General features: G+C 38.4%; 1 protein-coding gene across 1 annotated transcript in view; it reads left to right on the top strand.

Annotated features, from left to right (window-relative positions):
* The window catches only part of LOC136884095 (UDP-glucosyltransferase 2-like), a 125,091-nt gene that overhangs the window by 96,973 nt on the left and 3,736 nt on the right, over positions 1 to 24,382 (top strand). The window contains exon 5 of the mRNA XM_067156129.2: positions 7,293 to 7,512. Coding sequence (XP_067012230.2) covers positions 7,293 to 7,512 — 220 coding nt within the window. The remainder of the gene's footprint in view (positions 1 to 7,292; positions 7,513 to 24,382) is intronic.

The raw sequence follows: 24,382 nt of genomic DNA, 5'->3' as shown, positions 1-24,382 counted from the left end.
TCTTAAGTTTTATGACATATTTTTAACAAAATATCATTATAACGGCATATTTTGGTAATTTTCATTTTAATTTCGTATTATAAAAATCAGAATAAGCTCTAAAAAATTTTTTCAGGATAGACTGGAATATACTACTGAAGAACCATTATAAAGTAGTGTATGGAATGTTTCTAACAGGTAGGAGCTGTTGTTTGCTAGCTGGGTCAATTCCTGGAAACCGGGCAATCGTTTACATGGAAGCAGAGGTAATTCTGCAGTTATTTGTCATTGTTCTTATCTCTCCCCTTCCCCTTCCCTCTTCCACCTTCAACACACTGAATGACCTTGGTCATTAGGGAGCTTCAGTCATTCAGTTCCTTTCAATATGCCTAAAACAAAAGTCTCAATTTGTGGAAAGTTGCGAAGTTTTGTTCGCGAGTTCGGTGAAAACATATTCAGTACGGATGGAGTGATATTATTCTGTAAATTGTGTGAGGTAAAAGTTACTGCCGAAAAACGCTTCTCTGTGCAACAACACAGTAATACTGTAAAACATAAGAATTGTGTAACTAGATATTCTGTACTCGAAAATAGGCAACGTCTGCTATTCGAAACCCCGACATCAAGTTCTCAGAGTTCACAATTTTCACAAGATCTCTGCAAGATGATGGTTTTGTCTAATATCCCTTTAAAGAAACTTAACAGCCGAAGCGTCAGACAGTTTCTTGAAAAATATACAAAGCATCCTGTTCCCAACGAATCTACTCTCAGGAAGGACTATCTGACCCCTTGTTATGAAGAGATGTTGGATATAATAAGGTGTGGCGTGGGAGACAGTAAGATATGGGTTTCAATAGACGACACCACAGATGTGAATGGAAGATATGACACGCTGAAGGAAGACCGGCCTGGAGATACATTCCTCCTGACATGTGAAGTGCTAGAGAAGACAAACCATTCCACCATTGAAGTTCTCTTCGACAATTCAATGAATCTGTTGTGGCCAAACGGGGCAAAGAGAGAGCACATTTTTCTATTTGTAACTGACGCTGCTCCGTATATGGTGAAGGCAGCCAAGGGACTTAAAATGCTATACCCGAAAATGATACATGTGACATGTCTTGCACATGCCTTGCAAAGGGCAGCCGAAGAAGTTAGAAGTAGCTGCCCTGAAGTTGATAAATTAATGGAAATTCTAAGTTCCCATGGAGGGAATTAGATTCTTTTCCACCAATAGAGCATATCAAAAATCAGATCAAAAATTAGAATTAGAATTTCCATTTGGAATTGCTAGGCGGGCATTAATTCCATTGTGGAGTTTTATCTCCCGTATGCAGTTATCAGACTGTGCTTCATAAATAAGCTTCTGATAAGTTCACCTGCATACACCCCAGCGTCAGTGGGTAGGGTCTGACACATCCCACTCTGAAGAGTCTAGTGTCAGACCTAAGACGAAACGCTGGTTAATAGAGCAAACGCCGGAAAAGCCATCCATCTAATTTTTGATCTGATAAATTAATATCGAACTGTAAGAAAGTGTTTGTCAAAGCTCTGCTTCGCGTTGAGAAATTTCAAGAAGAAGCACCTTCACTACCCCTACCTCTCAAGCCAGTTATAACGCGATGGGGGACTTGGCTTCATGCCGCAGTGTACTGTTGCAACAACTTAGATGTCGTGGAGAAGATTGTGAAGTCTTTTGATCCTGCAGAATTGTCCTCCATAAAAACCACTCGAGATTTATTTTCAAGCACTACATTAAAAGCGGACCTGGCTTACATAAAGTCCAATTTTAATTCTTTATCTGGAGCAATCACGCAACTGGAAGTTTCAGGTGCAGGACTAAGTGATGCACTGGATGTTTAAAGTGCATTGAACAGGAATGAAAACATGCGAAAGGAACAATAACATCTAGGGTGTGTAGAAAATTAGAAATGTACTGGAAAAATAGCGGACTTGTGTACCTGCGTGGAATAAGTGACATTCTTTGTGCAGATTTCCAGGAATTTTCTCCAAGTGGTGTATGCTCCCGTTAACATCATGTGATGTCGAAAGAAGTTTTTCTCGCTATAAGACGATACTCAGCGACAACAGGAGGGGATTCTCATTCAACAATCTTAAGATGCATGTGGTCATAAATTGCAACAATTCTGATAATGGAGAATAGATCAGGTATGAAAGTTTCATTCAAATAACATATGTTTTGTGTATAAATTAAAACTGATTGAATATTGAACAGTGAAATTAACTGTAGTGTTTATGTCTTCCACAGAGTCCGTCCTTGCCTAGGAGTATGCAGTATAACCTTAACGAGTTCATGAAAAATTCATCCTTTTAGTTGATTTTGGGTTAAAGATTTCGAAGAATTAAACATTTTTTAAACTCTAAATTAATTGCAACCTGTAGCAATCGTAATAAAAGTGCTTCTATGTAATGTAGATGCTATTCATTAAGTCATGTTTTGAATTTTATAGGTCATATTTTTATGTTTTTTAGGTCATAAGTGCATACATATTTCATAAATTTTTAGGTCATAGAAATCCCCCCCTACTTATAACATTAGATATATTCCTAATCTATAGGTGGGCGAGAAGTCCCTGTACCCCCTGTAACTGTTTACTATCAAATGTTATTTAGGTTCTGTTACTTATGTATTAAGTGTCCAATATGTCTGTATGTTCCGTATCACGCTGTAAATACAGTTTTATATGCCTACATGTTCTTCTTAACATATTTCTTTGCATGTCCAGTTTCAGAGTGTGAAATGCATCCTCAACAGCATTAAGCAGTTCTTCGTTCAAAGTATAACGGCATGCAGATCCATGCACCTTAATGACTGCCCATAATGAGTTGTCAGGTGTGGTGAGGTCAGGACTTCTTGGTGGCCATTTCAAGGGAACTGGTGTTGCTAGTGAACCATGACCTATCCACCGACCTGGGAAATGTTTGTTTAGGAGCTTGTGCACTGCAAGAGTCTTTAATTTTCATGGCCTTCGTGGCCGTTCTCTTACTCTTGTTTATTTCTTTCTGTTTGTTAATGTTTCTCCCTCTTTCTCTGTCAATTTCCCAACAACTTGTTGAGGATGTATTGCAATCCATGTCGTGCATGTGGATTTGGTCCAGTTTTAAGTGCAGATTCATCCCTGACATCAGTCGTGTGCTTTTCTTTTTTTTTCCCTAGTGTTCGCACTAACTCAGGTGAGTTTTTGGTAACGATGGGATAGGAAAGCACTATGACTGGGAAGTCAGTGGTCATAACTAGGGAGGGGATTTTAAGGTGGAAAGTATGGTCAGAAAAGGGGGGGAAGAAAGGTTATGAAAATACATACAAAAAGGTGCCAAAAAAAAAAGGTGTTGATGAAATCATGTTATTAAGGTTTAAAACTGTTACATGAACTTTCCTTATCCCATTTGCTGGGTTCTAATAATTAATAAACTTGTTATATTGGATTGCACACATTTCAATGTTTTTGACCGTACGTCGCTGGAGATTTGAGCTCAAGACCCACACCCTAAATTTGAGATGGCAAAATACGGAAAAAAAAGAATAAAAAATCAAATTACTTACATACCTATTTCATTTTCTTCAAATATACCACAAATATAAATTCAAACAGTTTTCAATTAATAAAATTGTCACAAAAATCGTAAATAAAATTGATCCAATACTTGGATCATTCACAATTCACCATCGTCATCTGAAGTTTCACCATAGGAACTTTCATTGCTGGCATCTTTCCACAAATAGTCATCCTCACTACCATCCACTGAATTTGAAATTCCGCATTTCTTAAATCTTTTAGACACTAGATCGTTGGGAATGCACACCCATGCGGTCTTGATCCAGCTGCATATTAGTCCCACTTCAGGCCTCTTCACTCACCCAGTTTGTGTTAACGATCGCCATCAGACATCCATTTGGTGTACAACTGTTTCCCTGCAGTTTTGAAAGGCCAGTTCATGCACACATCCAATGGCTGTAGAATAGAAGTGAGTCCTCCAGGAATTGACGCAAGATTGGTTTTTCCTTTCCTCATCATATCTTTTACGGCATCAGTTGTATGTACTCGGTAACTGTCCAACGCAAGCATGTTTTGTTTCTGTAACAAAGCTCCCAGGCGACGTTGCCAAATGCACTTCACCCAGTCCTCAACTAATGCACTGTCCATCCAGCCGGACTCGTGTTCTAACAATAACACTGGACGGGAAGTTTCCTTTTGGAAGCGTTTTCCTTTTCAGAACCACATGTGGATGGAGTTTGGTTCCATCCGCTAACACGCACAACATTACCGTGCATCATTGCTTTTCGTTACCACCTGTTCTGATGGTTACACTTTTAGAACCCTTCGTATCCACTGTATTTTCCAACGGCATTTCAAAATAGACAGGTGTCTGGTCAGCATTCCCGATTTGCGACAGCAAATAAGAATTTTGCTTCCTCAAATGAATAATGTGACACTGAAAGGCCATTAATTTTTCTTCATATGCCCCAGGGAGACTGTGAAATAGACGTACATCTCCGAATGCACAATCCCTTTCTCCGATAAAAGTTTCGGATCCATCCGCAGCTTGCAGTAAAACTCTGTGTTGAGTTCTTTTGAGATCTCTTAGTGCTTTCAATTGACACATTTCACTAGAAACACTATATACTAACTCAACTTATTTCACAAATTTGTGGAGTCGTTCTTCAATTTCCGGAAACACTTCACTCTGCCCGTGGAACACACTGTGATTGCCATTACGTTTTAGAAGTTTTTCCTTCTTCTTCCACCAATCACAAATACATGATTCATCAATATCGTACTTTCTGCCAATGGCATGATTTCCGTATATTTCAGCTTTGCTTACAGCTTTAAGTTTCTCACACACAGTAAATGACCGCAGACGCCATTTTGAATCCATCGCTTACTATCGAGACAGCACTTTCATGGGACAAATACGGAACTTGAATCTGAGCGAGGTAGACTTCCGTAACCAACTTGTGTTTGCACTTCTATTTCATCCTTGTCCCATATCACTATATCATCTGCAAACAACATGGCTTTTGTTGCCTAATCTCTGTTTAATGTTCTTACGAATTTCATCCATGACTATGATGAATAGTATGGGGGATAGTACACTTCTCTGTCGGAGACCAGTTTCAACTTTAAACCATTTTGTTTTTCCAGTACTAGTCTTCACACTACTAACACAGTTTTTGTACATAGCTTTTATCATTTGCACTTCCACTCTGTTAACTTGTTTTTTCCTTAATGTGTACCATACAAACTGTGTGGACACACTGTCATAAACTTTCTCAATGTCAATAAATGTCATCACTATGTCTTTTCCAAGCTCCCATCTTTTCTCCCCACGAACCTGCTATGTTGGCGTAGCAGGGGGAGAAGTGATACTCCCACGTGGCGCGTCCCAGGTGGCGGATAAGGGGGGTCCTAACCAGCTTGTCGGCGGACTTGAGGGAAATAAAATACCTCTCGCGGACCAAACACGCTACCCCCTGCGGGTGGGGGACGCCCATGTAGAATACACCCGCGGTATACCCTGCCTGTCGTAAGAGGCGACTAAAAGGGGCAACCAAGGGCTGATTGAATTAGAACCATGAAACTAATTTTGAATCATACTATCACACGGGGAACACCATAGGTTGCCTGTACTTGCGAGTAGTACCGCGAAATTAGGTACGAAATAGGTTTGTGATTAGTAGCAGTAAGAAGCTTGGCCTTGTGGATTCCAGTACCTGTGCGTCGTACCCATGTGAGCAACACCGCGGGTCTGGGCCTAGCCTGTGAGTTGTACCACTATATGAGCAGCACCGTGGGTCTGCGTTGCCTGTGATTAGTACCCACTATGTGAGGAACACCACAGGAATACCGGCGCCCGTGTTTAGTACACCGAGGTGGGGAACCTTCTCGGTTTGCGTTGGCTATGAGTTGCGCCATTGTGTGAGACACACCATAGGTCTGCGTTACTTGTACGTATTGCAATACTTGTGAGTAGTACCATCTTGTGTGGAACACCGTGAGTCTTCGCTACTTTTGATTAGTACCTCCAACATGACACATACCATGGTTCTATTTTACTCGCGACATGTACCATTCTGTGGGGCCTTAGACATGGATTTTGCACCCCATTTAGACACCAAGCATCATTGTGCTTTATAAGTGGTTCCTTGGTCGGTAATAATATCATTTTCGATCTGTTTTGAGTCTGATCCACAATTTTTTTGTTTGTTTGTTGTTGTTTTTTGGGGGGTTTATGTCCATCCATTCATTCTTCATGACATATTTTATTTTGATTTTGGTCAGTGGATGCATTTGAAATTTTTGTTATTTCATTTCGTACTATTAGGGGCCGATGACCTTCGATGTTAGGCCCCTTAAAACAACAAGCATCATCATCATCATCATCATCATCATCATCATCATCATCATCATCATCTTTTCTCCATCATATGTCTTAATGTAAAGATCAGGTCAGGTCTATGTCAATATTAAAGGTGTTAAACCATACATTTTATCATAGTGTATTAATGGGCTCGGTATAGCATATGTCCAGCTGTCAGAAGGTGAAGGAATGCTGTCTGTAAACAGTTAGCTCATGTTTAATACATAGCACAAATCAAACTGGGCTGTCCCAAACTGGCAAATATATTGCGTATTAATACATTACATTTTCTTGAGAAGTACTAGTTCAAATTTCAAAATAATCATGGTGCTGAATTTGAAAGCTATGTAGGTTTAATGCTAGGCATAGAAAACAGTGTAGTTTTGTTGTTAAAAAACTATGTAAGTAGTTACAGAAGATACTGACACAATGAAAAAGGCACCTTAAGTCCGATTGTGAACCCCTTGGTACCAATACTAAAAGTGGAAACAGAATGTCAGTATGAACTGTCCACGAGTTATTTGAGATGGACAACTTAGCTGAATAACCCTGTATCTCAAGAGGCAGAATAAACCCCATTCAAGTATTTGGTCCAGAATTAGAATTCTTGGAAGAGTTGGGAATTGAATATGAGGCCTCCAAGCATAGGAGAGCCATACTACCACTACAGCATAATGCTGACATTTTGTCCCGTGCTTAATTCTACATGTTTTTCAGATTTTCTTCAAGTTTTTCCATTTTCTTAGTGATTCATCTCTTTATACAATTATTGTCTTTTTAGGTTTGTGTATGACTTAAATCCTTCAATTAACTTTTAATTGGCGCTTTCTTTCTCATGGTATCTCAAAATATAGGCTTTTTTTATTAATTACATGGTAAATTTGATAAGATTGTGAAATTATGAAGAGTAATAAACTTAAATTGTGTTTTAGCACATCCAAATATTAAATTGCTCATCACTCATGGTGATTTCCTGAGTATTATGGAGGCAGTATACTATGGTTTGCCATTTCTGAAAATTCCTGTATGTGAAGATCATGAGCCAAATTTGTTGAGGGCTGAATTATCAGGCTGTGGAATCAGACTTGATGTTTGTAACCTGACATCAGAATCACTGGAGTGGGGTCTCAGCACAATCTTGAATAACCCAAGGTAAGTGTGTGCAACTACTGCATCTTAACTACCCTATATTTCTCAGTTTACCAAGCTCAAGGGCTGCAGTCACTTAAGTGTGGCTAGTATCCAGTATTCGGTAGATAGTGGGTTCGAACCATATTGTCGGCAGCCCTGAAGATGCCTTTCTGTGGTTTCCCATTTTCATATTTGGCAAATGCTTGGGCTGTTACCTTAATTAAGGCCAAGGACGCTTCCTTCCCACTTCTAGCCTTCTCCTGTCTCATCATTGCCAGAAGACATGCCTGTGTCAGTGCAATATAGAGCAGACTGTATTTTTAGTTTCATAGAACTGGCTGATTTCAACTGAGGAATTCACAGATTTTATGAAATGAACAGCCTTTGAGCTTCATCACTAACACTATGTGTTGCTCAGTCTAAACCCTGAAAACATTTTTTCTATAAGTTTTCTCTTGTTTGTACAGTTCCACTTCAGGAAGTACTAATTCATTACTTTATCTATCATGCTATATCCAAAGACTGGCTTTTGTTATGACTGACCATAGTTCTGTTAAATAGGAATGAACAAGAAGTCATCACCTAATTTTGAAAATGAAGATAGAGGATTTTTACCCTTCAAAAATGAAGGTGCATATAGAGAAGTGATCATAAGAAGGAAATAAGTTTCATAACTTAACACATTGGTGACGGGCCCCAAGAATTCTCGTTGTTTCTCGGCCGACCATATGTGACGGACTACGAGAATTCTTGTTTTTATGGGTCTCGTGTTTCCTTGATCACTGCTACAATGTGGTGGTGAAATTATAAGTTTTAAATGGTGTAGTCATGGAATAAATAGTATAAGGCAACTATTGCTCCATCATCTTGTTTTCTTTATTAAACCTTCATAACAAAATAATATTGGAAGTGTCGAGCTATTCCTTGGAGCTTCAGTGCAACTGTCAGTATGGTGCGGCACATGCAGTTGCTAGCAGTGATGAATTATGTGCAGACCTGTTATCAGATATACCTACGGTTATCAGATGTAACTACAGAGAGTGAATTAGGTATTTCTAATTATGTGAGTGTTTCTGACAGTGCTTTTGGTCCTTCTGTGTCAAATCATGGACAACAATCTCATGTGTTGGAATACAGCAGAGACTCAAATACACACAATTCGAGTATAGGCAGCACTTGTAGTAGGTATAGACACAGTCAGCGGCTTCTCAAAAAATAATCCAGTTCAAAATTTAAAAATTTGGGGTCAATATCTAGAATCAAATGTCTGACAAAAGGTGATTCTCAGAGGTATGACACATGATTATTATTTATTAATTTTATTCTTGGCATTATTACTAAAGAATACTTTATTACTCGCTCAACTGCCATTGACGGTTATGAATGGGATGACCTGTATCCACCCAGCTTTTACGTTTGAGGAGAAGAGCTTATTCTGTACAATAATATGATATAGATTCATGTCCAGCTCCTTGGCTGCAAAGTCAGCATAGTGGCCTTCGGTTCAAAAGATTCCAGGTTCACTTCCCGGCCAGGTTGGGAATTTCAGCCTTCGCTCTGGGACTGCATATTGTTATACTTAAGTAACATTTCATGTTGGTGGCTTTGTTGAATATCCATATGTATTGCACTGTGACCATTGCATATGACAGCGATATGAAAATGCTCAGAGACAGTATGATACGGTTACCATAGGTAGTACCTAGTTAACTACGTAATGCCATATCAAGGCCCATTTTACAAAGATAGTAGCAAAATATAAAAATTATAATAGAAAGCTAGGAAAGGAGTGGAAGCATGAATAAAGAAAGCTGGCAAGTAGAGGTACAGTGTGGATGGTACAGAAATATAAATTTGGTGTAAAAAGTGATTTTCATAAACGCTCGTGTAGGAAAAGGGGTGGGGAGAAACAAATCCAGGAAACAAGGGTGGGAGAGATCCCAAATAGGAAGAAGAAGATTATAATAGCTCAGGTACACTGGCAGAAAAAAATATCCAAACACCATGAAATAAGGAATGTAGAATACAGAAATGTTAGCAATACACTTGTCAAAATAACATTTAATTTATTAAAGGTACAAAAGTACATGTTAATATCTGTGTGAGAGAAGCCGTCGAGTATGTGCCATGCTGGTCCATAAATAACCAGTGTAATTGCCTCGCCTAACTTTTGAATGCAGGCATGCGAATGTGCATGCACTGTGTCGTACAGGTGCCAGATCAGCTTGTGGGATGGAGTTCTATGCCTGTTGCACTTGGTTGGTCAATACAGGGATGGTTAATGACGTTGGAGTTGTCATCCAATGATGTCCCATATATGCTCAATTGGGGACAGATCGGGGGATTGAACAGGCCATGGCAACATGCCGATACTTTGTAGAGCATGTTGGGTTACAACAGCAGCATGGGGGCATGCATTATCCTGTTGGAAAACACCCCCGGGAATGCTGTTCATGAATGGCAGCACAACAGATCGAATCACCAGACGGATGTACACATCTGCAGTCAGGGTGTGTGGGATAACCACAAGAGTGCTCCTGCTGTCATAGGAAATTGCTCCCCAGACCAGTACTCCAGTGTAGGTCCAGTGTTTCGATGCCACAGACAGGTGGAATGCAGACGCTCACCTGACCTCCTTCAAACCAACACACGGCCATCACTGGCACCATGGTAGAACCAGCTTTTATCGGAAAACACAACAGACCTCCATTCCATCCTCCAATGAGCTCTTGATGAGTAAGCTGTTGATACTAGCCTCTTTGTCATTGTAAATGCATTCTTGACCCATCTACAGTCACTCCTTCCAATCTCACAGGTAACTAATGCTCTCACACAGTACATCCCGTATTTAAAGCAAACCAGATGTGCATTGTCATGGGGCTGCTACTAGCATCACGCTAATGCGATTTGCAGGAAATATGAATCGGCGTCATCTTTCAGATGTCTAAATATGCCTACCAACGTTCTGCTCAAGGCTTAACATCTCCATCTGACAGACAGACAGATTAATGTTGACGGGAAAGTGTTAAGATTATTCTGCTCACACTTGTTTCAGCTGAACTGAATGTAAAGAAGATTCTTCCAGTGCTAGTATTTTAAGTGTTTCACCTGGTCTTTTGTGAAGTACATTCTTAAAATTGGAAAAAAAAAACTTTGTGAACTTACACAAGATTTCTGATTGTGATGAGTGTTTAATATCCAATTTACTTGTCTTGCACTGAATATTAACAACATGCTTGCTTCATAAATGTTACCTATCTATAATTTATGTCTTGCCTTAACTTTATTGATTTTGACTGATGATGGACTCTAGCAAGACTGAAACTAGTTTAAACAAATATATGTAACTTTTTTAAGGTTACAAGAAACAGTATAGAATAGGTGGAAACATTTAACTTTTGTTTTACATTTTATTGTTTTATACCAAAAGTCATGTGATCGCCATTTATTGTTTTAACAATTATTTTTTTAAATTTAGAAATACTGCCTTCAACAATGGTAGCAATTAAGACTCAAAATACAATAATAAATTTGTTAAAGAATAATGTAGAATACACACATACAATTTTTAGTATTTTAGTAAATGAAAATTATAAGAGATATGTGGGTGCAGTTACAGTCAGGTCAGGAGTGATCCTGATACCGTATCCGACAGTAGACGGTACTACCTGCGACTGTCTGGCCAAGGGTTGGGCGGCCGACACCAAACCCGACAAACTAGGGGAAGACCAACAGCTACGGGTGGAGGAGTTTTCCCCTAGAAGGTTTGATGAGACCCTTGTGTAGGAAATGACACATAAATTCATCAGCTGTTGCCTTGCAGTGAGGTAAGGGACTGCCAAAGGCTAAGGGAGAATACCCCTGACAGAAAATCCCCAGCAGTGTTAGGCTTAGCAAGTCAACTGAAGGGTTATATCGATTGCTTTCAACTACAAAACGAGCCTCGGAACGCAAAGAAAATACCGGATAGACACGTCTTCTCAAACATCTGCAACGTATGATGACCGTAAGGCTGATGTTCAAGTATGATGTTCTGAGAAGAAGCCCAAAAGAAAGAGTCCTAAACACAGAATTGGAACATTAAATATCCTGACCCTGACTGGCAGAAGCGAGGAGCTGATAGATATGATGGAAAGGAGGAACCTCTGTATTCTTGGCCTGAGTGAGGCAAAGTGGAAGGGAAGAGGAACAAAAAAGCTAAGAAAAGGATACAAACTACATTGGAATGGAAATAAAACAGAAGCCAAAAATGGTGTAGGTTTTATATTAAGAGAGGACATTGATGTCATCAGTGAGGTAATATATGTTAATGAAAGAATTATTAAGTTGAACATCTCTCTTAACAAGAGTGTGCTGACAGTAGTCCAGGTGTATGCCCCACAGACTGGCTGTAACGAAGAGGAAAAAGAACAATTCCAAACTGATTTAGAAGAAGCTATAGAAAGAGAGGAAAATATCATAATAATGGGAGATCTAAATGCTCAAGTTGGATCAGACAGGCGTGGATATGAAAATGTACTAGGTCCACATGGTTATGGAGACAGGAACCCAGAAGGAGAAAGTCTTCTAGATCTATGTGTAAGGAATGGCTTGAGAATAAACAACAGTTGGTTTCAGAAGCAGCTAAGTCATAAACTAACAAGATACAGTTGGAATGGAGATACTAAAACTCTGATAGATTATTTTATATCTGACAATGAAGCAGGAAAGACCATATGTGATGTCAGAGTTACACCAAGTGAAAGCCTGGACAGTGACCACAGACTTCTCCTCGCAACAATAAAGCACATTGAAATTTATAGACCTCAGAAATACAGGAAACCAAAAATTAAGACATGGGAGCTAAAGAAGACAGAGAAACAAGTTGAATACACAAAAAAAGTGACCAATAAATTACCATCAGATGCATTACAAGAAGGCAACATCGAGTGGACTAGATTCAAAGAAAGCATTGTCGGAGCTGCATTAGAAGTTTGTGGTAAAACTAATAGCAAAATGAAGGGAAAAGAAACTCCTTGGTGGAACGATCGGGTGAAGATTGCTGTGAAAGTGAAAAATGAAACCAGGAAAGCCAGAGACAAAGAAATGCAAAAAGGAAGTCAAAGGAACGAATCTAGAGTAAACGAACTGCAGCAGAAATACAGAGATCAGAAGTTACAAGTAAAGAAAATTGTGGCCGAAGAAAACAGAAAGCTTGGACTGATTTCACAGATAAACTAGAGCAAGACAGCAAAGCTAATTCTAAACTACTTTACCGAACAATACGAAATATAAGAAGAGACAATGAATACATAACAGCAATAGAGGAACCAGATGGTAACATAGTTAGGGAGGAGACAGAAATAAGGAAGATCATGAAATCCTATTTTGATAATTTATACAACAGTACTGGGAAAGACTCCAATGATGTAACCACGCAGGTCAGTTTAAGCTGCAATGATGAGCCTGACCAAGAGAGTCCGCCAACATGGAAGGAAGTAGAGACGGCCCTTAATAGTATGCCCAAAGAAAGATCTACAGGATTTGATGAAGTCAGTGCAGATATGATCAAAGCAACTGGTGCAATAGGAATACAGTGGCTACATAGAGTAATTAATGCAATATGGAAGGATAGGAAAGTCCCAGATGATTGGAAAAAGGGAATAATAATACCTCTCTTCAAAAAAGGAAGCCGGAAGAAATGTAGCAATTATAGAGGGATCACTTTATTGTCTCATGGTTTGAAAATATTTGAGAAAATACTTGAAAAAAGGCTAAGGAAAATAATAGAACCACAACTACAGGAAGAACAATATGGATTCAGAGAACACCGATCAACTACCGATCTCATATTTGCACTTAGAATACTGTTAGAAAAGCATTGGGAGAAGGGCAAAGACTTAACACTAGTGTTTTTGGATCTTGAAAAAGCATTTGATAGTGTTCCAAGGAAGACTATATGGGAATGTTTAAGAAAGAAGAATGTACCCAAAGGGCTTATCCAGAAAGTTAAAATGCTTTACGAAGACTGCTGCAGTTGCGTACAGGTAGGAAACGGTAATTCTGATTGGTTCCAAACCACTAAAGGAGTGCAACAAGGCAGTACCCTTTCACCATTACTTTTTATCACTGTCATGGATGAAGTCATGAAAGAAATTAAGCAGAAGAACAATATGGACATCAATGCATTTGCATTTGCAGATGATGTAGTAATTTGGGGAAATACAGAGAAGGAAGTCCAAGAGAGGCTGAACACCTGGAATGAACATTTGAAAGCACACGGATTAACAATAAATAAATCGAAAACTGTTACTATGTCTGTCAACAGGCAGAAGAAGAAAGGAAAAATAATGCTGGAAGGTACACAACTGGAAACAGTAGACCAATATAAATATCTTGGGCGCATCATTTCAAGTGATAACAGAATACAGCATGAGATTAACAACCGCATTCAAAAATCAGCTCAGTTTTACCATCAAGTTCGGAACCTCCTCTGGAGCGAACAAGTTCCCTTAAGATCAAAGCAGATTCTATTCCAATCATACTTCACCCCCATAATAACATATGGCCTAGAAACCTGCACAACAACCCAACAAGTGGACAGCAAACTACAAGCCGCAGAAATGAAGTTCCTACGAACTATGGTACAGAAGACAAAAAGGGACAGGGTAAGGAATGAAAGAATAAGAGAGCAAGCTGGTGTGTACCCATCCCCGAATGAAAAAGTGACAAGGGCCCGTTTGAAATGGTTTGGCCAATATATAACCAATATATAAGTAATAATAATAACAACGTAAACGTTTCCACCTTTTCAATACTAAAATATATTCATACTAAAATATATTCACAAAATTATAAATTACACGGTACTAGTTTCGACCCATCTAGGGGTCATCATCAGCCATATTGGAGCAAAGATCACTTTTGGCAAAATCCTAAGAAAATGTTATTTTTGCCTAAGAAAATGTTATTTTAAAGAATAACAAGTGAAATGAGATGTTATTATGGTAATAGTTAATAATACAAGGAATATACATACTAAGAGGTTTTTAACAAAGAATAAAGTATAAATGGGGTGTTGTAAAAATTATAATCATGGAAATCAGTAAGTTCTTGTATTGAAATGACATATATAAAATTATATATGGCTTAGGAAGAGGGCTTAACCCTCGAAGTGGCGGTCATTTATCCTGTAATGGCAGCGATATTTTACCGGTGTTGCAGACTCTTAGTATAAATTGTGTTAAAAATCGTTGACTTGTTATACATACATAAACAGCACACCCTTTTATCCTCAAAAGTACAAGGAATAAGATGATGATGATACTAAAGCTGTTATTTATCATCCACAAAGTGTAAGACCAAAAATATGTTGAATTTGTTTATATTATTTATTTTTGCAAAAGTTTTGCTATATATAAAATGTTTATATTTAGGTAAATTTTAAAAAATGACATATAAAAAAGAAGCACCAGTTCATAGTAAATAGGTGCATACCAGTATATAGTTCATAATACTGTTCTTAGCTGGAAAAATTATATAACAATGTATACAACGATTGTATGCTACCACTTGTAGGCCTACATTTCACTCAGAGTCACTTGGGTGGGTCTTTCTTTTTACTCCATGATTGTGAGGCCTCCAGAAGTGCACTAGTTTATAACACCCCTGGTGAATACCACCATTACATCCTCGACACCAGAATGTAGACTTCTTCTCCTTCTTCTTTTCTTTCAAGCACACAACACATAGGCGATTGTTATTCTGTGGCAATATTTCGAGAGCATGAGAGGGGCCTCCTGCATGACCTGTTGGCCTCACAGCTGGAATTGGGAACTGTTCATTTAGCAATCCCCTAACTATAGTGGTCATGAAGTCTCATCTTGCTAAAGGCTTATCAGTGTTCTTTATGTACAGGACGTATGTGTCAAATAATGTTATATCTAGAAGATTTGAAAAAAAAAACTGCTTCCAGTACCTTCTAGTGGGTCTGGAACAAGTGGCATGGAAAATGCACTTACCTTTATTATCTACACCTCCCATGAAGTTATTGTACTTATGAATCAGTAGTGATTTCAACCCCTCATTTTCCTCAGTGTAACATCCCGTTGTGAGACAATAGACTGGTTTCCTTGTTTTCGTCTCTTTATAAGCAACCAGTAGAACGTCACCTTGCCTAAAGTAAACGATTTGCCTAGGTTCAAGTTTTGTACCTAAAACAATCTGAGACAGTCCCTTTGAAGATTTATTCACTGTTCCTGTGAGGAAATGATTCATTATTGCTGAGATGAGTGCATATCAACACTTCAGATTGATATCAGAAGGAAAACTGGCGACTAAATATAGCTGGCTCAGCCGAGACATTCGAGTGGCCGGCCGCTGAGTATGTAGCAGCTAGCACAAGACAGCGGAATTATGACGTTACTTTGGCAACGATTTACACTAGATTAGTGTAAGATGTTATTATACAAACTATTTCATGATTATGGCCGGACATTTCTCCTTCAATTGATTCGTAATTAGCACATTTCGATTAATAATAATAAGATTATCGAAATAAAATAAAGAGCATGTCAAAACGCCTGATATCAGGCGTTGCCACTGGGCAAATGCATAAAACGCCTGATATCAGGCGCTTGCCACTTGGAGGGTTAAGGTGGGGCTGAAGGGTGCGGGAGAAAGTGTAATTGTCTTGGAAAAGTACCTTTGATTAAATTTAGGATTGAGTTTAGGTTGGCTGCATTATTGTTTCTGAGGAAAGTGATAAATAGATCGAAGAGTATGTTGGGTTTCTCTGAGATTTCATTGAGATTGTGACTGGCATTAAAGTATTGGTCTAGGTGTATGTAGTAATTTTCCATTATGTTGAGTAAAGGGCCCTTGTTTGCTAATACGAAAATGTCCATGTCTTGTTCAATATTGGTGAAATTATGGTTATAATCTTGCATGTGTTGGCCGATGGCTGAAAACCTGTTGTATTTTATTGCGTTAGTGTGCTCGTGGTATCCGATAATGAAGTTTCTCCCGGTTTACCCGATGTAGGTTTTTTTACAGGTGGTACATTTGATCCTATAAACTCCTGATTTTAAAAAACTGCTGGTCTTGTTGATGTGTGAAGTATTGTATAAAATGTTCATGTTCTTATTGTTGGTTTTGAAGGCTATTTTAAGGCCTTGTTTCTTAAAGATGTTGGTTAACTTGTAGATATCATTGTTGAACGTGAAGGTGGAAAATGTTAGAGGTTTGGTTATTTCTTTTTTGAGGGTAGTTTTTGGGCGATGTTTGTGTTTATTGATTATCCTTTCTATAAAATGATTGCTGAAGCCGTTGAATTTTACGATTCCGCGGATTGTGTTGAGTTCGTTTTTTAGATCTTTATTGGACATAGGTATGCTGAAGGCTCGGTGAACTAGGCTGTTGTATGTGGCTCGTTTGTGGGACTGGGGGTGCACTGAATCTTGGCGAATGGTGGAGGCTGTTTGAGTGGGTTTTCTGAAAATTTTATAACTGAAAGAATCTGAGTTTCTAGTGATGGTTAAATCTAGAAAGTTGATTTTTTGATTTGATTCGGATTCTAGTGTGAATTTGATATGAGGATCAATATTGTTGAGTCTTAAGAGGGTGGTGGGTGCGTTAATTGATTTCTCATTCATGATTAAAAAGACATCGTCAACATATCTGGCCCAAAAGAGAATGTTTTCGAATTCGTTGTCAATTTTGGTGTATTCGAGGAAGTCCAGGTATATTTCTGCTAAGATACCTGAGGCCGGTGACCCCATTGCCAAACCATTTTGTTGATATATGACATTGTCAAAAGTGAAGAAGTTATTGTCGATGATAAGTTTTAATATTGTGATAAAGTCTTGTATCTCTAGTTTGCTTAAGTGGCTGTTTTTGTTTAAATTGTTTATAATTATCGGAATTAATTTTGATACTTGTATGCTTGGGTACATGTTTACAATATCGAAAGAGTGGATGGAGTGATCCGGTTGCAAATTGAACTTGTTTAGTTTTTCTACTAGCTCAGATGTGTTTTTAATAGACTTTTTGGATAAGAATTGATAATTTTTTCTTAAGAAACATTGGATGAATTGTGATATTTTGTATAAGGGGCTCGGTCTATAGTTGATAATTGGCCGGATGGGAATTCCGGTTTTGTGAATTTTGGGAAGAGCTTTAGCAGTGGGGAGTCCTGGGTTCATATGTATGAGTTTGGATTTTTCCTGTTCGGTAAATAAAAATGAAGTGTTTTTAAGAGTTTGTTTAAGTAGTTTTTGAATTTTTTGGTTGGGGTCTTTTTTGATTATGGAAAATGAGCTGTCTGTGAAAAAGTTTTTTGTTTTTTCAATATATACTTTTTTATCCATGATAACTGTTGCATTGCCTTTGTCACCTTTGGTTACGATGAGTTCGTTGTCTTTAATTTTCTTCTTGAGGGCGTATATGCGCTTTTGTTCAGCAATTTTTTCTCTATTATTGAGGTTATTTGCGGGGTTGGTTAAATTGGGGAGGATATCAGTCACTTTCCTTTTAACATCGGTTCTAACCTCATTTTGCGTGTCTTCCGGCATTTTGCTGATGGCTAGCTCTGATTCTGTGATCATAGTAGCGGCTATGTTAAGGCTGTTCAAGTTTGGCCAGTTGTGTTTCGATCCTTTGGATAAAGTTAAGTGTTCACTTTCACGTAAGGGCGTGTTAGATAGATTTACAACAGCTGGATGAAACATTTTCTTAGGATTTCGCCAAAAGTGATCTTTGCTCCAATACGGCTGATAATGACCCCTAGATGGGTCGAAACTAGTACCGTGTAATTTATAATTTTGTGAATATATTTTAGTATTGAAAAGGTGGAAACGTTTACGTTGTTATTATTATTACTTATATATTATTCTCAGTTCAATACGGACCAAAAACATGAAATTCATAACCATTAATGGTTTGGCCATGTCAAACGAATGGACGATGGAAGGACAGCAAAACAATGGCTACACACAGTCGTGGCCGGAAAACGACCAGTAGGAAGACCTAGGAAGAGGTGGCTGGACCAAGTGAAAGAGGACATAGGAACAAGAGGAATCAGCTGGGATGTCGTCTTGAGAGAAGAGTGGTACATGGACAGACAGAAGTGGAGAGTGCTCGTAAACCACACCCGGGCAACTGGAGTGGAAAACTGATGATGATGATGATGTGGGCGCAGTGACCAGTATAGCAAAGAAGTTTATTCCTAGAGATTTTTTTTTTTTTTTGCTTTACGTCGCTCCAACACAGCCTAGAGATTTTAGGAAGGAGTGTATTCCTGGATGGAATGAAGTCCGCGAAAAAAACTGGTGACCATGAAATATCAAATGAACTACTGCACAGTCTTAATGCCTCAAGAAGACAGAAATGGGTTGAAATCGTCGAGAATATCGACTTCAAACACTCCAGCAGGAAAGCTTGGTCCCTTCTTCGAAAACTGGGAGGTGGAAACAAAATATTCCGTGATAACAGCACCATCAGTCCAGGTACTATAGCCTCACATGTGGTGTCAATATCAAAAGCACCTAAGTAAAGAGATCACACCATCAAGATTAAACGAGAGCTTAAAGTCTTAAGAGCAAAGTGTCCGGAGGATAATGCAGTATCTTGTCCATTTACATCAGAGAACATTTCAAAGGCACTAAAAGATGTTAAACAAGGTAAAGCTCCAGGCTATGATGGTATCCACCCAGAATTCCTGCTCCATTGTGAATAAATATGCAATAGTATGGCTTGCACACTTATTCTCTGATATCCTGCAAACAGGGAACATACCTCCTGCACTTAAAAGAACAAAGGTTATCACCATATTGAAACCAGGCAAACCAAATTACCTAAAGCTACAGACCTATTGCACTACTCAGCACAGTGTATAAGCTACTGGAAAGACTTGTGTACGACAGGATAAGCTCCATAATTCTTGGAACAAGTACCTATGTAACAAGTTGGATTTCGACCAAATCGCAGTTGTGTCGACAAGTACTATCACTGACCACCCACAATGAAGCCGGATTCCAGAAAAGACTTAAGAAATCAGTTGCATTCATCTGCTTATGACACTGTCTGGAGGCATGGCATGATATATAAACTCCTACGCACAATACCTTGTAGAAGACTAGCCAGACTTGTGGATAACATGTTAATGAATTGCAGATTCCAAGTAATTTTGGGAAACACCATCAGTAATAAGAAGAAACTAGACAATGGGCTGCCTCAAGGCTCTGTCTTGGCCCCAATTCTCTTCAGCCTCTATATCTCCAACATGCCTGCAACCATTTCAAGAAAGTTTGGCTATGCAGATGACTGGGCAATTGCTATTCAGGACAAACAGATCTAAAATACAGAACATACCCTAACTACTCATTTATGCGTTCTTGAAGAATACTTCCGAAAATGGAGGCTGAAGCCAAACCCAAACAAAACTACAGTGACATGTTTCGACTTATGCAATAAGCTAGCTAATCGTGAACTAGAAGTATACCTGGGTAAAAATCGCTTGACCCACACCAATGAATCAAACTATGTGGGGATCACATTAGATAGAACCCTCTCCTTCAAGAAACACCTGAAGAAAACAGCTGAAAAACTGAAGTCTAGAAACAACATACTTCAAAAACTGTGTGGCACTACATGGGATTCATCAGCCGACACTTTACGCACCACCGCCCTCAGTTTGGTCTACTCAACAGCTGAGTACTGCTCTCCAGTGTGGCTCAATAGCAGCTATACCAAACTTGTCGATGCCCAATGAATCAGGTAATGAGAATTGTATCTGGCACAATAAGATCAACACCTACATTCTGGTTACCAGCACTGAGTTACATTCCACCAGCAGAAATCAAACGTAAACGCCTTATTCCGGGAGTATAAGATAAAATGCAAATGACCAGTTACCAATACAGCAGGACATCATTGCTGCTGAAGCCAGATATTTACGTTCGCGGAACCCCTCCATCCAGACAACAAGACACCTGGTAAACAATAATTTCAACCTCTTGAAAACCGGGAAGGATGAATTGGTAAAAAACATTCCATGTCAGATGCAAGACATCACAAGCACCACAACACCACCAAGTGGCTTTCACCTACCCTGGAAAACGCGGTCAACGCTGAACAGGATAAGAACAAACCATGGCAGATGTGCAGATCTTCTCTACAAGTGGGGACATATACCTTCGCCAGAATGCAGTTGTGGTGCTCCCAGACAGATCATACGGCACATAGTGAAGGACTGTCCAACGTATTACTATAGTGGCAACTTCAATGACTTTGTGGAAGCAGGTCCAGCTGTAACAAACTTTATTAACAACTTGAAAGTCAAACTGTAAATAATGTAAATACGTATTTTATTTGTGACTAATATTGATATGTACAGCCAAATGCTAAATAATAGATCTGCTACCCTGTTGGCCAGCATTGTGATGGTGAATTTTTTTTCCACCAATAGAATTGGTGTTTTTCACATTAGTCTTTATCTCTGTAGTATTGTGTAGTTTACATTTTAGCATAGCATAAGTTAGTACAATACAGATTTAATAGTTCAGTGTATAAAAATAGCTGTAGTTTTATTTCCTTCTGTATATTGGTTAGTGTACTTAGTTCGTGTCTGTTTACCATGTCTACATCAAGATTGTGACAGTAAGTGTCCTAACACTGATGGGAAAGATAGAAGAACTGGTTGACTTCATGAAAGAAAAAGATATAGCCATACTTTGACTGTGTGAGACCAAGAAGAGGGAGAGATTCCTGTTAAAGAAGGATACAGGCTGTATTACAACAGAGAACCTGAAGCAAAAAATGGAATGGCCATCATACTTAGAAAAGTGAGATTCCTGTTAAAGAAGGATACAGGCTGTATTACAGCAGAGAACCTGAAGCAAAAAATGGAATGGCCATCATACTTAGAAAAGAAATCCAAGAATATGTGGAATCTACAAAATGCGTCAGCCATAGGATGATGGTGATGAGACTTCAGTTTGAAAATGGCATGAAGGATCTATTTCAGTTGTGTGTCCCACAAATGGGTTGCAGAGATGAACATCTAGAGGAATTTTTAGAAGAATAGGAGAGAGAGATAGAAGATAAGGAGGTGCTATTGATGGGAAATCTAAATGCACAAGTTGGAATGGAAAGACAGGGAAAGAAGATGTTGTAGAACTCTTTGGATATGGAAATGTAAATGCAGAAGGCGCTGGTGAATATTTGTATGCGGAACCAAATGATTGTTTGGAAACACCTGGTTTAGGAAGAAGAACAGTCAGAAGATTACAAGGTATGGTTGAGGAGACAGACGAACAAAGACCATGATTGATTATATAATCATCGAGATAGAACAGCCGAAGAACCTTTTAGATGTTACAGTCATGCCTGAAGAAGCCCTTGGTGGAGATCATAGAGTGGTGATAGAAAAATTGAAAATGGGAAAGATTGAAAAATCCCCATTAAGAAGAGAGAAAAGAATTAAAGTATGGAAGTTGAAGGTGAAAAGCATACAAGAAGAATTTCAAAGGGAAATAATACCCTTGGTACCCAGGACAGAGATGGGGAATGTTGAAGATGAATGGAAATGATTTAAGGAAGCACTGGTTGAATGTGCAGAAAAGGTATGTGGTAGAACATCAGGAAATTTGAAAGACAAAGAAACACACTGGTGGAATGATAGGGTAAAGATTAAAGTGAAGGAAAAGAAAATAGGATGGAAAGCAAGGAAAACATCTAAGACTGAAGAAAGTAGAAGAAAATATGTGGAGGCAAAGAATTTGGCCAAGAAAGTAGTGGAGGAAGGAAACAGGAAGAGCTGGGCGTTATTCACACAGAAATTGAGAGATGATATGCAGGGCAGGAAGAAATTATTGTATGGTATCTTAAGAAACAAAAATAGAGATCAATTAAACACCAGATTTGTGAAGAATGAAGGTGGCATAATATTAATAAATCCAGAAGAAATAAGAAATAGATGGAGAGAGTAGTTTCAGAAGTTGCTGAACAGGAGAACTAATGACAGTCATTCAATGGACCACCAGGAAAGGCAATTAGTTGATGAAGAAATGGATAAAGAAATTACAATTAATGAAATTGAAATGGCAGTAAGAAAGATGAAGAATGGAAAAACTGCTGGAATAGATAAATTATAGCAACATATACTGGCATTATAAATTTACTCATTCGAAACAAATATTTCAGGTTCCCTATGAGAATCAACGTCTATAACATGTCTCAATGTACTTCAGGAAAGACAAGTGGCAAGAAATTGAGAGGTGTGGGACAAAGCACTTCCTTGAGAAGCCAGACCCGTGAAATTGTGTCCAGCGCGCAAGTACTTTGAGAAAGAAAAGTAGAATGGTGCTACATTGCTTCTTTTAGCACAAGCTGTACAGAGAAATGCCAACACTCTCAAAGTAAATACACAGTAGCGGTAGCTGGAAAGGAGAAATTCCACACTGAGGAACAATCTCCTGGAACCTCTTAAGTTTGAAATGCCGGGTAAGAAAATAAATTGGGCCAAATGAGTGACGAACTTGGACAGTTTCCAGCAAGATGCCATTCATTGTCATATTTATGACTACTACTGCAGAAAAGACTACCCTACTCTTGCGAAACTACTTTAGTCTCTGAGTGAAAGAAAACTATTTAAGGGGGGACCCTACTGAGTTCTTAAGCCAAAATGGTCCTTGGGGCATCTGGTGATAGAACTTTTTTTCATGTATGACCCTTTTTAAACGTTCTGCTGGAGTATTTAAAAATCCCTTCGAAAAGCCATGTCCACTTTCTCAATAAATACCTTCAGAATGTCATTGTATTTCATATTTTTGCTTTTGAATTCCAGTTGATTCCTGGCGTAGTGGTGTGTGTTATCATCGGTGGACAGTTTCCATAGTTATGTACACAGGGACATTAGAAACAATCAAATTAACCCATGCCTCATTTTGAACGACAAATCATGTCGGGCAGAAAATGACCATCCCATGTACCTTGTATTTTTGTTCACGTTTGGTTCAAAGTTCAGCTTGAGTTCAGTGTGTTAGATTTACTAATAAATTACTGGAATTAATCCCTTAACACTTGTATATGATGTGGCTTACCATAATTTAATATATGAACAATTTTTAGTGAAAATTATTCGAATCTTTCAACATTCAAAGATCGATAATTACCGCTAGGGGTACGTACTTTTATATTAAGGGCTTAGTAAGTAGAGTAGAAAGTTACAAATTGTTGCTGAGGAGAGAAAAGGGGCCTAGAAAAGAGAAAAATACGGTGCTGGAAATTTCTGGTGGCTGCTGTAATCTATATATATATATATATAATAAGAGTTTTGTCTGTACATTGCTCAGAATTTGAACAGAATGGTATTTCTGTATTGGTCGTGTCCATAGTAGCAAGGAAATGCACTTTTTAATTTTCCGTAATTTCTGTCGGTCTGTCTGTCTGTATGTATGTACAAGCATCACGAGGAAAAGGCTAAAGAGAAATTAATGAAAACTGGTATGTAGTGTCCGGGAATAAGTCGCTACAATCTAGGCTATAAGTTACCTAATTCATACTGGTAGTTTAGGGGATGGCCTAAAATTTAATTCTCAAACATTTATGTTATTAGTGGCCCTATCTTACTGAAAATCAGTATGCAAAGTCAGGAAATAAGTCGCTACAATCTAGATCATAAATAATCTTATTCACCTAGAAAGAAATGGTAGTTTAGGGGAAGGCCTAAATTTAATTGTCAAATTTTTATGTTATTAGTGGTACTATTTTTATGAAAATCGGTATGCGAAGTCGGGGAATAAGTCATTACAATCTAGGCTATAAATCATTTTATTCACGCTAAGTGGAATGGTATTTTAGTGGAAAGCCTAAAATTTAATTCTCAAATATTTGTGTTATTAGTGGTCCTATC

The sequence above is a fragment of the Anabrus simplex genome, chromosome 1 (assembly GCF_040414725.1).
Source record: "Anabrus simplex isolate iqAnaSimp1 chromosome 1, ASM4041472v1, whole genome shotgun sequence".
NCBI lineage: Eukaryota > Metazoa > Arthropoda > Insecta > Orthoptera > Tettigoniidae > Anabrus > Anabrus simplex.
The sequence above is the reverse complement of the archived record's forward strand: the minus strand, read 5'-3'. Positions and strand labels throughout refer to the sequence as shown.